The sequence below is a fragment of the Pediculus humanus genome, genomic scaffold (assembly GCF_000006295.1).
Source record: "Pediculus humanus corporis 1103172107734 genomic scaffold, whole genome shotgun sequence".
Lineage (NCBI taxonomy): Eukaryota > Metazoa > Arthropoda > Insecta > Psocodea > Pediculidae > Pediculus > Pediculus humanus.
The window spans coordinates 379167-392955 of NW_002987337.1; the positions used below are offsets into that span (position 1 = coordinate 379167).

General features: G+C 25.2%; 3 protein-coding genes across 3 annotated transcripts in view; 2 read left to right on the forward strand and 1 right to left on the reverse strand.

Annotated features, from left to right (window-relative positions):
- Phum_PHUM328310 (phosphomannomutase, putative) overlaps window positions 1-476 on the reverse strand; it is a gene marked incomplete at both ends in the record, with an annotated part of 1179 nt that extends 703 nt beyond the window's left edge. Inside the window, 2 exons of the mRNA XM_002427505.1 lie at window positions 115-191; window positions 293-476. Coding sequence (XP_002427550.1) covers window positions 115-191; window positions 293-476 — 261 coding nt within the window. The remainder of the gene's footprint in view (window positions 1-114; window positions 192-292) is intronic.
- Window positions 477-1203: 727 nt separating this feature from the next.
- Phum_PHUM328420 (N-sulfoglucosamine sulfohydrolase precursor, putative) lies at window positions 1204-3038 on the forward strand (the record flags this gene model as incomplete). Its single annotated transcript, XM_002427506.1, has 6 exons — window positions 1204-1313; window positions 1386-1673; window positions 1757-1995; window positions 2075-2371; window positions 2493-2662; window positions 2742-3038. 6 exons carry the CDS (start codon window positions 1204-1206, stop codon window positions 3036-3038), a joined length of 1401 nt encoding a protein of 466 aa, XP_002427551.1.
- A 1812-nt stretch (window positions 3039-4850) lies between these two features.
- On the forward strand, window positions 4851-7406 carry Phum_PHUM328430 (Katanin p60 ATPase-containing subunit, putative; the record flags this gene model as incomplete). Its single annotated transcript, XM_002427507.1, has 8 exons — window positions 4851-4975; window positions 5064-5203; window positions 5305-5799; window positions 5946-6085; window positions 6164-6505; window positions 6630-6758; window positions 6840-7031; window positions 7278-7406. The coding sequence occupies 8 exons, from the start codon at window positions 4851-4853 to the stop codon at window positions 7404-7406; spliced, it is 1692 nt and encodes a 563-aa protein (XP_002427552.1).
- Between the last annotated feature and the right edge of the window lie 6383 nt (window positions 7407-13789).

Here is a 13789-nt window from a genome sequence, read left to right on the forward strand (position 1 = left end):
CTCCTACATGATCTTGTATACTCTACCATGAAAAATTAAAATTAAATAAAAATTTCTTCTTCAATTCGAATATTAAAAAGAACTTTTAAAATAAATATTTATAAAATCAATTACTTTTTTACTGAATTCAACTCCATATTTGTGAGCTACCAATCCATTTTCGGAAAAAACAAATGGAATTTTAGATAAAACTAAAATAAAGATAAAAAAATTATCATCATAATTATTCATTTAGTAACGCATTAGTTCATTTTTTTTTAAATAAACATTAGATAAATATAAATTGACAAACCTTCGAATCCCCCCATTTGCTCTGATATTTTTTGTAAATCCGAACCCCCTACAAGTGCAATATCAGCATTTAACCGAACTTTATTCATTAAAAAATCTTTCATTTCCGTAGATATTATTTTACGAGGTTCCGTTAAAGTACCATCAACGTCGAACAAACATAATATTTTTTTTTTATCACTCATTACGATTCCAAAAAAGATAATAAATAAATAACAAAAAAAAAAAAAAATTAAATTAGGTAAAATATTATCTCATAACTTGAAAAAAAAATTTCTACCAAATCTTTACTGACGTTACAAGTGCAGTGACGTACAGTGTTGTCAAATCGTTTAAAAACTATTTAAGTCGTGCCAACCGTAAACTTATGTAATTGTTAAAAAGAATTTCAAATCCTGAGGTGATGTGCCGATTTGTTAATTATTAATTATTTTTAAAAAAATTATTTATTTTCAACGACTCGATTATTTATTCGCGACTAAAGTTTTATTAAAGTTTTTTATGAATGATTTAAAAGTTTTTTCGTGCCGATAAATCGTTTAAACATATTTCTCCAGGAGAAAATTTATAATTAAAAAAACGAGTAAAGCGTATGTCATTAGAGTTGAGCGTAGGATGTCGTACAAGTTTTTTTACGTCGGTTTTCTCATATTCTCGTTACAAAATACAATTCAAGCAAAACGAAATGTCGTTTTTTTACTCGGTATGTTATTTTATTATTATTATTATTTATAATATTAATAATTAATAAATTTTAATAAAAAGTGTTCAAAGTTCACTCGGTCAAAAACCTTTCGATGGTCGTTTTTTTTTCTCTCACTTTCATATTAATCGATAAGATATTAAGTACTAAATATTAATTAATTATTATTATTATTATTATTAATTACAGCCGATGATGGCGGTTTCGAAATGCGAACCTACAATAATAAAATATGTCAAAGTCCAAATATAGACGCGTTGGCTAAACAAAGTTTAATATTTAATAATGCATATTCATCTGACAGCAGTTGTTCCCCTAGGTAAGAAGCAACCCCCAAATCATTTTTCCTTTTTTTTTTTTAAATTAAATTAAATTTTTTTTTTTTTTGTAGTCGTTCGGCTATACTTACGGGAAGACCAAATCACGAAACGGGAATGTATGGACTCCATCATGGAATCCATCATTTTAATTCATTTGACAATGTGAAAAGTCTACCGAAAATATTAAACGAAAATGGAATATTAACTGGTATCATTGGTAAAAAACATGTCGGACCTAAAAACGTTTTCCCATTTTCCTACGAACAAACGGAAGAAAATAATTCTATATTACAAGTTGGAAGAAACATAACTAAAATTAAATTGCTCGTTAGAGAATTTTTACAAATCGATAAAACAAAGTATTAATTTTATCATTATTATTATTATTATTTGTCAACGTTTAAAACCTTTAAAAAAAAAAAATTTTCTTTTTTTTTTTCAGGCCATTTTTTCTTTACGTTGGATTTCACGATCCTCATAGATGTGGACACACGCATCCACAATACGGTACATTTTGTCAAAAATTTGGTAATGGAGATTCTGGAATGGGATACATTCCAGATTGGATGCCTATTTATTATCATCACGAGGATTTAAAAGTACCGTATTTTGTACCGGATACGGATGCTGCAAAAATTGATCTTTCTGCACAATATACGGCAATATCGAGACTTGATCAAGGTTAAAAAGAACCTCTTTTGTCAAATTTAAACTTTGTAATGGTCAATTTTTTTTTATTTATTCTTTACACTTTTCACAGGTGTTGGTCTTGTTTTAAAAGAACTCGAAGATGCAGGTGTCATGAATGATACGTTAATAATATACACGTCGGATAATGGTATACCATTTCCAAACGGTAGAACCAATTTGTACGATTCAGGTATAGCACTACCCATGCTCATAAAATCTCCTTACACGTCATCTCGAAGAAATCAAGTCACGTATCAGATGACGAGTCATTTGGATTTAACACCGACCATTCTCGATTGGTTTAACGTCACCGACGAGTCAGTTTCCACATTGACAGGAACATCCTTGCTACCATTATTGACAGAAGGCACGTAATCAATAATCGTCTATTTATTTAAATTTAATTAAATTATTTTATTAATAAATCAATTGACAATAATAAAAACAAAACAAAAAATTTAATTTATTAATTTTTTTTTGTACGACAGAACCAAAAGTTTACAACCGAACTGTATTTGCAAGTCACAGCCATCACGAAATAACCATGTACTACCCATCGAGAGCAGTTAGAACAAAAAGATATAAATTAATACATAATATTAATTATCAAGCACCTTTTCCAATTGATCAAGATCTATATGTGTCACCTACTTTTAGAGTACTTCATTATTTTATTTTATCTTATTTAACGGAAAAAAAACACATAAATTATAATATTTACAAATTTTTTTTTATAGGATATCATTGAGAAAACATATGCCGGAGTACCCGTACGTTGGAAAAAAAATTTAAATAAATATTACTACAGGAACGAATGGGAATTATTCGATTTGAAAAAGGATCCGGAAGAATTGACAAACATTGCGGGGAAAAACGAAACGAAAAAAATATTGGAAACGTTAAAAAGAAAACTTTATGATTGGTTGAACGTGACTCGAGATCCCTGGATTTGTTCTCCTCATAGCGTTTTGGAAAATTCTGGATTATTTTTCGACACTCCACAATGTTTACCATTATTAAACAATAAATTTTAAATCAAAATGTCATTATTAATATTGTTTGAAAAAATTAAATATACGTATGCACTTGTTTTAATTTAAATTTTTTTTTTTTTTTTTTGGTAATGTAGTCATAATAGTCATAATTTTAAAAAATAAATTAAAATTTTTTAATTCGAATACAACAAAAATGAAACAAATAGAAATAAAATCATTAAAAGTGACTAGAAATGATTATTAAATCATTAAGTATTAAAATAATTAATATAAAATTATACATTTGTCGATAAATAAAATAATTCTTTTTTTTCCTCTCCCTCCTCTCCCCTCCCCTCTTCCCCCACTCCTTAATTGACTAAAATAAATCCAATTTTAAAAAAAATTAATCGACAAAAATTTTTTTTCACATTATTAAAATTGTGTTAACAAAAATAAATAATCGAACAATAATAATAATAACAAAACAAAATTTAAAGCTACCTTGTAAAAATTTGTTCAAACATTTCAACAACAAAAAAATACTTTTTAAAAATGATACAATCTTCGATAAAACCAAACAAAAATATAAAATTAAATGAATTATAATAATTATATAAAATTTAAAATAATAATAATATGTTTGGTTATTATTTTCAAATTGACAATTGTGCAATTCATGTTTTGATCTATGATTATTATTATTATTATGTTTTTGTCTTTACTAATGATTAAAATCATTCATAATTTTTTTAAAAATGAATAAATTATTAAAATTGTGCATTCCCTTGGTTTAAGGGCACTTTAACAAAATGATTTTGTTAATTAAATAAATCTACTCGTCCAAAGAACGGATAATAACTGATGAACAGGGAGCTATAACTTTCTCAACAAGTTAACATTTGCAATATTAAAAAAAATTCTCTTTTACCTTGATCACCTTGTTATGAATTAATATATACATAAGGCAAATATAAATTTGTATGAAATAAAAAAAAATTTGCTACATTTCAATATGTGTCACCAATTAATTATCTCTATGTCACCTTTCAGCGTTTGAACTGTTTTTCTTAAATATCACTTGTAGAACTCTGGTGAGCTCTTTTGTTCGATTTGATGATTTAAATTCAGAAACATACAAATCATCAGTTAATTGATCCATTTCTTTTACCTAAAATAAAATGATGATATCGATAATGAATAATAAAATAAATGCATGCATAGGAAATGACATTCGAAAAAAGACTTACATAAGAATTATAAAAAGAGAATCTTTTTTCTCGTTGAAATTTTTGAAATAAAAATTTTATTTCATAAACCAAAAACAAAATAAAAAACACCGTCATAATAATTTGATAAATACCAAAAGTCCTTGAAAATAATCTTCCCAACATTTTTTTACCAGATATTGTCATCTAAATAATTTTCCCACTATAACCTCCATAATCCAATGATTAAGGTTTTAAGGAGTTTTCTCCTGAGTACGCTCGTGAAAAGACTGTCACCGGTAATAATTATTTCTGGCATTTATTTTTTATAAAAGGTAACTTGATTATATTTTAAAAAACGAAAACGTTTCTGTTTGATGTGAAAACAATAATAAAATTCGATAATTGCGATCCATGTTAATTATCGATTCATCGCGATTTAACTTAAAATTTTCATTTTTGTAAAAAACATAATCGAAAATATATTTTAAAAATTAATTTTCCGGTATTATTTAAATAAAAAAAAAAAAAGTTATAACGGATCGATAAACTCATTTAATTACCTAATAGTTGTGTAATAATTTTCATTTCGATATCTCGAAATAAATAATCGATTACTAGATTGCGCGCCAATTTTTTAAGTCATCAAAGTAAATAACATATTATGGATGAACAAAAATTTCTTAATTTTTATCAAAAAATAAAATTTCAAGAAAATTCTGATTGTTTTTCTGCTGCGACAAATAAACGATTAACATTATTATTAAATTTTTACGGATCAAACTATTTGTGAGTTATATTTTATTGAAAAATTCTACACAATTCGAACAGTAAAAAAAAAATTGTTGGAAATTAATTTTTTTTTTTTTTTTTTTAGTAAAGAAAATAATCGTGTGACCGAATTTTTATTAAATGAAGACTTTAAAGATTATAGTGAAATCGTTGATGATAGAGGTAATGGTAAAGTTAACAATTATGCAGACCAAGTTCTAGCCATACTTTCTAATTATCAAAATGGTAACGATACTTCAAATATTAATTACTTATTAATTTTAAAAATCTTTTGTACTTTATGAAATCCTATTGAAATTTACTTTTAAATTTTTTTTTGTATTCAGATGATAAAATCAATTGGAAATCTCATTTGGATGAATTTGATTTCGAAGATCACATAAAGAATTTACCATGTTCAGAAAGTATAAATTGCAAAAATTCAAATGAAATCACTATTGAAGAAATAAATAAGTTGAAGCAAGCATTTAGTAATACATCAGAAGATATTTTTTGTAAAAAAATTACAAAGAATAATAAATCTCCTCCCAAAATGAACACATCTGAGTTTGATACATTCCAAAGTAAAATACCTAGACAAGGTGTGACATCAAATTTCGATAACAGAAATAATATGGTAAATCCTAAACATTCGAAGAACAATGAAGAAGACAAACCACAATTTAATTATTTTCGAACTGCTAGAGATGAACTTCAAATTCAAAATGCTAAAAAATTTTCCAAGGGAAACACACATGGACATGAAGGAGGCAGTGATAAAAATTATGCATATGGAGCAGTTAAAAAATCTTTGGGTACGAGAAAAGGTGGAGGGGTTTTTGGTAAATTTCAACCGCCCATAAGATCAAAAAATGAAAAGTAAATTTTTTTGAAAATAATAATATATATCATAAATCAAATTAGGATTTTTTACATTTAAAATATTCTCTTATTCATTTCAGCGATGATGGTTTAACTAAAATGGAAGTTGATGAAGTAGTCGATGAAAGGCTTAAAAATATCGATCCAGCAATGATTGAATTAATCAAAAGTGAAATAATGGATTGTGGTTCGAAAATAACATGGAATGATATTGCTGGTCTTGAATTAGCAAAAAGTACAATACAGGTCTGTAAAAATTATTTAAATTTTAAACATGATTCGAAACTTAAATTTTAAATGGTTTTTTTATTTTTACATAAACAGGAAATAGTAGTTTGGCCCATGCTTCGTCCCGATATATTTACTGGACTACGAAGACCACCCAAAGGAATTTTATTATTCGGTCCTCCGGGAACGGGTAAAACATTAATTGGAAAATGCATAGCATCTCAATCAAATTCGACATTTTTTAGTATATCCGCATCATCTTTAACATCAAAATGGGTCGGTGATGGTGAAAAAATGGTTCGAACTCTTTTCGCCGTTGCAAAAGTTCATCAACCCTCGGTTGTTTTCGTCGACGAAATTGATTCGTTATTATCACAAAGAAGTGATTCAGAGCATGAAAGTTCTAGAAGGATAAAAACGGAATTTCTAGTCCAATTGGTTCGTCTCATATATATACTTAAATAAAACATTTAAACATGACCACCGTCACGGTCGGTAACGGCTAATTTATTATATCAACTACACGAATAACATAATAAATCAAATATACAATTAATTACAGGACGGTGCAGGTACGGGAGACGATGATCGAATACTCATTATAGGTGCCACAAATAGGCCACAAGAATTAGATGAAGCTGCAAGACGAAGATTGGTAAAAAGATTATACATTCCTCTCCCGGATGAAAACGTAATCAATAATAAAGATCGAACGTTAAATATATATATAAAATATAGATGATGATAATAATAATAATAAATTAATTTCCAGGCTAGAAAAGAAATAATAAAAAATTTAATATCGACTGAAAAACATTGTTTAAACGATATGGAAATACATGAAATAGCTAAATTGACAAAAGGATACTCAGGAGCAGACGTTAAAAACTTATGCCAAGAGGCGTCACTCGGTCCCATAAGATCAATAACACCGTCTTTAATTCAAACCATCAATTTCAATGATGTGAGTGTGACAAGCCCCCCTCCCCCCGTCCCCCTTTTCATTCCAACAACCCATTCATTCATTCATTCAATTTAAATAATCAAAAACTTTTTTTTTTTTTTTTTCTTTTCATTCATAGTCGAATTTAAATAACGTAATTAAATATTTATAACAATCTCTCTCCCCCCTCTATCTCCCCTCGTTCGTCGTATGTTACATGAAATTTAAATAATAATTATTTTTTTTTTTTTTTTTTATGGATTTTAGGTTCGACCGGTTAATTCAAAAGATTTTCAATCCGCTTTAACAAGGATAAAATCAAGCGTATCAAAAAAAGATTTGGATATTTATTTAGCGTGGGATAAATTATACGGTTGCGGTTCTGTAACCACGTGATCACACCCGTCATCATATACTTTCTCCTCTTATTATTATTATTATTAGTATTTTCCAATTTGGTATAATTATTAGTTCTAGAAAAGAAAAGAAAAAAATGTATATATATATGTATTACTTTCATTTAATAATTAATAATATATTTGTATGCTTTTCGAAAATTATTATTTACTTGTTATTATTATTATTATTATTTATTGATTTACGTGGTTTACAAATTCGGGATTTAATGATGACTGACTGATCCAAGTTAGTTTTGCAACAGTCACGAATTTTTTTTTTTTAATTTGATTTTTTCGTACCCAACATTACAAAATAAAAGAAATATTTGAAAATTAATTAATTTTATGTAATATATTTATATTTATTAATTTAATTATTTATTGTTAATTATTTAAATTTATTTTACAACTTTTCGAGTTTAAAAAAAAAAAAAAAAATGGGAAGAAAATTTGTTTTCTTTTTTTTTTTTTAAAGTTATATAAATTAATTTTTTAGTTTTCTAGTTTTTTAGTTTTTTGTGTTTTAAAATGATTTCTTTTGTTTTAAAAAAATTTCGTGGTTTTTAAAAATAACATTAAAAAAAAAAAAAAAAAATCGTGACTTATTAAGACCGAACAAAACAAAACAAAACAAAAAACAAAAAACGGTTTTTTTTTTGTTAGTATTGTATTGTGAACACGAAACAAAGAACTCGAACATACAAAACAATTATTATTATTCTTTTGTGTCTTTAACCATAAATTATTATTATTATTATTATTATCATTATAAATAAAAAATTTTCTACCTGAAAAATTTACTATTTTTTTTTTTTTTTTTATAAAATTACATTATTATCATTATTATTATTATCAACAAAAATTAAAATTTCAAACAACATTTAAAATAATGTAATTTTAAAACGAGTTCAAAATATTTAAAAATTTCATTTATGACGTCATCGTTCTCATAACCTATTATTAATAAAAAAAAGAAAGGGGAGGGGAGGGGGAGAAAGAAAACTAACTATTATTTAAAATAAAAAAGTTTTCATTTTATTAAAAAAAAAAAAAAAAAAAAATTATGTACATATATGTGTAGGAAAACGAAATGGGGGAATAAATGTAAAAAATCTTTTTTTTTTTATATCTGGGGTTTGTTGCTAAGGGTTGCTAAGGAAGGGTTGAGAAATCAATACTCTTTCTCTTTTCTTGCATCGCATCACTCTTTATATATATATATAAACCTTTATATATATTTATATATTTTTAATATTTGTCTTTTTACGTCACCGATTATTATTATTATCATTATTCGTTCAAAATATATTAAAATGACCATTCCGTAATTATAATAATAATATTATTCTTCCTTATTTAAATTCTATTAAATTTTTATTAGTTAAAAGTAATATTAAAAAAAAAAAAAAAGAGAAATTAATTTTAAATACCTTAACACGGTACTGTTTTTCATTTTGTTTACGAAACGGAATTTTTTTTTTTTTTTTTCAATGTGAATTTAAAAATATGTTGTTCGTGTGCAAACCCAATGAATGTGTGACCTTCGATAAAATCATATTCTCCCATCTCTTTGTACACGTGTTCAGGTATATTCAGGTACGTTAGTAATAATAATAATAATGAAATATTACCCGTGTTCGTGTTCGTGTGAATGCGACGAGATGAAAAATCACACTGAAAAACAGTTAACGAATGTAAGAAATATATACACGTATAGGAATTTTTAAAAGGGAAAATAAAATCGACCAATCATATGCCAGTGAATTTATTTGACGTCACGTTAAACTCCGCCCACTTTTAAAACTCCACCTCGCGTGTAAAAAAATCTCTTAGAATCCTGAACTCCTGGTACCTAGACTCCGCTTTGAGAGATGGTGTCTTTAATGTTTTACCTAAAACTGTATAATAATAATAATAGTAATAATAATAATAATAGTAATAATAATAATAATATGTTTAATTAATTTATGACATTTTTTTAAAAAAATAAATATATATTTTATTTCCTTTGTGACGTTTGTTTTTCGCTGGTTTTTTTTTGAATTTTCGCGGGTTTCTTTTGATATTTCTCATCCCTTTGTTGTTATTATTATTATTATTATTATTATTATTATTATTATTATTATTATTATTATTGTTATTGATAATAATAATTATAATTATTTTTATTTACGAACATTTACTTTATTATTTTATCCGAAAATTTTAATGTTTGAAATAAATTTTTTTTTTTTTTTTTGAAATTCTTTCGATTGTGTGCGAACGAGACGAGGAGTACAGTGGCGCTGTTTGTTCGTAGCGGCAGTGCACTTAACTAAAGTACGAGTAAATTTTTTTTTTTGTTTTTTTTTCGCGTTCTTTTTTTTTTCTACGATTTAAAAAATGTTTTTTTTTATTTACGCGGGAAACGAAAATAATAACAATAATAATAATACTAATAAAATTATTAGTAAATAAATAAAATTAAATGAAATCGAAGGGGGGCCATTTAAAAACAAATATTAATTCAACAGATTTCGTTAGTCTTTTGTTTTTCTATCTCTTGAAATAAAATTTATTAATTTAAATATTTATGTACATAGAAATTAAAAAATTCATTTTATTTTAAATGTACATAAAAGTTATTTATTATTTTCGATTCGTTAATTCTATTATATAAAAAAAAATTTTTTATTTTTAAAAAAGACGACGACGATCTATGTTACTGTTTTTATTTTTTTTCTTCGACTACAAGTACGATTTAACGTTATTTTTTTTTATAAAAACTAAAAATATTTAAAATATAAAAATTATGCCATTTTTTTACACAAATTTTGTACGTTATTAATTAATTTTTTATATTAATTAAAAATTAACCGTTATTAAAATTTCGTTAATTTCGTTAATTCGTTTTTTGATTTGTCGAGATTGGTTTCGAACGCTTTGCGGTGAAAACGTAAATTAACTTATGTCGCTTAACTTGAAGTACATAAACATGTTTAACTTATGCGTAACGTATTTCAACTTAAAATTATTATTTATCAACGAATCAGAATCCGTTTTGAATTTTTTTAAATTTGACAAATTTGATTTTTTTTTTACAAAAAACCGTTAAAAAATTATTAATTATTTTAATTGCATTTGATCCGATGGAAAATGTACGTTAAACATTTCAAAAATGAAAATTTTCCGTCGGAAAATAACGACGTAAAAAAATAAAAACGAAATCTCATTATTTCGAGTAATATTCATTACTCGAAAGAAAAAAAAATCCGACGTGAAATTTTTTTTTTTCCTTTTAACATGAATTTTAATATTATTATTATTATTATTATTATTATTATTCTATTGATTTCCGTTTGTATTTGTTTAAATTAAATAAAAACATTTGTCATTAACAATTTTACATTAAAAAAAAAAACAATTATTTATAAACAATTTAAATTGTTTATATTTGATTTGAATTCGTGCCTTCAACTCTTTATTTTTCCTTTTTTTTTTTTTTAATTTAAATTGTTTCCTTTTTGTATTATTATTTATAAATGTGCGTGTGTGTGCGTGCGTGCGTGCGTGCGTGTTTTACGCACGCGTAAAAGTCACGCATTTTTCCGTTGGTTAAAAGAAAAAAAAATTTTTTTTGTAAAATATATTTTTTTACTTTTTTTTTTTATTTCGTAAACTTTTTTCCCCCTCGATTATCGTGCGCGCGTTGCATCGTTGCCAAATCGTGCGCAGTTGCATTAATATCATTCGTATCGTTAATAATGTAGTTAATTACAAGTGGCAAGGAGGTTATAATTATAGATTCCGATGTTGTTTTGTGTGCGTTTCCAAGGTCGCCGTTTGAGTAAAAAAAAAAAAAATGAATTTTGCCGTTTGCCTTGACGAACCTCAAAACTTTTGCTATTTCGTACGACTCCATCATCATTATTATTATTATTATTGTTATTATCAATAAGAAATTTTTTTCTTTTAGAAAAATACATTTTGTTGTATTTTTGTATTAAAAAAAAAAAAACCTCACTTAAAATCATTTACAAAAAAAAAAAAAAAAAATGGCGTACGATTTTATAATTTAAAAAAAATTTTTTTTTTCCCGCCCTATCCCTCGATCTCTTTTTATGACGTAATTTCCGTTTTTTATAATTTACAATCATTTCCTTTTTAATCAATGAATTTATATTATTAACTTTTATTTTTATTTAATATGACGACGGTTAATTACATAAGAGAAGAAAACCTTTTTATTAATTATCCATTTTATTTATTTATTTTTATTCTTTTTTATTAAAATAAACTCACGCGGTATTAATTAATTAATTTATTTATTTATTTATTTAAATAAAACAAAACAACATTTCAACATTAAATTTTTAAAAAAGAAGAAATTATCGATTTTCTTTCTCACTTTCTTTTTTACACGCTACAATAAAATAATAAAACCGTTAAAAAATTTATTTATTTTCACTTCGTGGGGGAAATTTTTTCCCCCACGTCGGGGAAAATTCCCTCTTTAATTTTTCTTTGTTCTTTTATTCTCTATAAAATTTCTTTTTGTACTTAATAAATTAAATTAAATTTTTTTTTTTTTTTTTTAATACTTATTAATTAAAAATTGTTTCCTTATTAATAATAATAATAATAATAATTGTTTATTTAAATCAAAAGATTCCGGTATTCGAAATTAAATAAATCGAACGTCAACCGACGACATGTTTGTTTAATTTTATTTTCTTAATTTATTTTCATATATATATATATATAAAACCCTTAGGCTTATTTTTAATAAAATTAATTTGTACATTTATGTATGTATGTATGTTTTATTAATTTGTTTAAATAAATAAATAAATAAAAAGTCGTTTGAATGATAATAACAGTTATTAAATAATAATAATAATAACAACCGATCGTAAATAATTTTTTATTTATTTATTTATTTTACGAGTTACATTATTTTAAACATGGCATTCTTTTTTTTTTTTTATAAAAATTATATTTTCAATAGATAAATTTTAATTTTATCTAACTTGATTTAAAAAAAAAAAAAAAAAAACCAGTTAAAATAATATTTATTATTATTATTATTATTATACGGAGAGGTCATCGAGTTGTTATTATTATTATCAACATGTGCCAAATCGAGTTTTTTTCTTACAAAATGAAATAAGCCGACTCGAACATGTGTGTGTGTGTGTGTGCGTAAGTGCGTGTAGATTTTTTTTTTTTTGTAAATTTCGTGAAAAACACGCACATGCACCACGTGCGTATTTCGCATTCGTATAAATGCAAATCCTTATTATTAGTATTATTATTATTTAAAGAAAAAAAAAAAAATCCTTCAATCAATCAGAGAGAGGCAAACAACTTTTTTCGGGACCACCAAGCGAGGGGTTTTTTGTTCTGTTTGTTCGTTATCACCTTGAAAACCCTGCAAAAAAAAATTTTTTTTTAAAAAAAAAGATGGCATTTAACCGTTCGGTTTTGTTCAAAAAAAGAAAAATTCTTTAAAAATTGACCTGAATATTTTTTTTTGTTGTTTTCCCAACCGTATTTCATGTGTTATGTTCTACGCGGCGTTCGTAAAGATGCGTTTACGACGTTCGTTTAATTTTTAATTATTAAAATTACTCCTTAAAACATTAAAAAAAATGAAAATGTCGTCACCCTTATGTTAAAATCAAACCACCCTCGTACGCCCTATTTTTTATCATATCAAGTTTAAAAAGTTCCATTTTATTCCTTTGTTCTCTATTCGAGGGTTTTACTCCATTATTTTTATTATTAATCACGATTAGTTTTCGTCGGAGTTATTTACTTATTTTTTAAATTTTTCTAACCTGCGATTCCTCGGGAATAAATGCCTGAATAACGTACCAACAGCACCAAATCCGATTTTTCCTTTAACTCATCCTGAATCCGTTTAATTCCTGAACTGAGTTCCGATGACGGCATCTAGGGAGTAACTGATACAATCAAAATGACATCAAGTTAAAAACGTCAGAGGAAAAATGACGTCAGATAAACTGACGAACCAATCAAATTCATTCTTTAAAATTTTCTTCTGCTTTACTCAAAAAAAAAAAATAAACAAACAAACAAACAAATTTACATAGAGTATCATCATTAAATGATTACCTCTTATGAAATTTAGAGAGAGAGAGAGAGAGAGAGAGAGAGAGAAACAGTTGAAAAAAAAGAGAGATGATTAAATAAACAAATTTGATTTTCATTTAACGTTCAAAGACTTCTCAAAAAAAATCTTCCAGGCTTTTCAAATTATTATTATTATTATTATTTGTTGACGCTATAAAAAAAAATTTGATTAAATCTCGTAAATTCGAGTATATCGAACTACGATATATTTTTTTTTTTTTCGATATTTAAATAAAATCTCGTAAA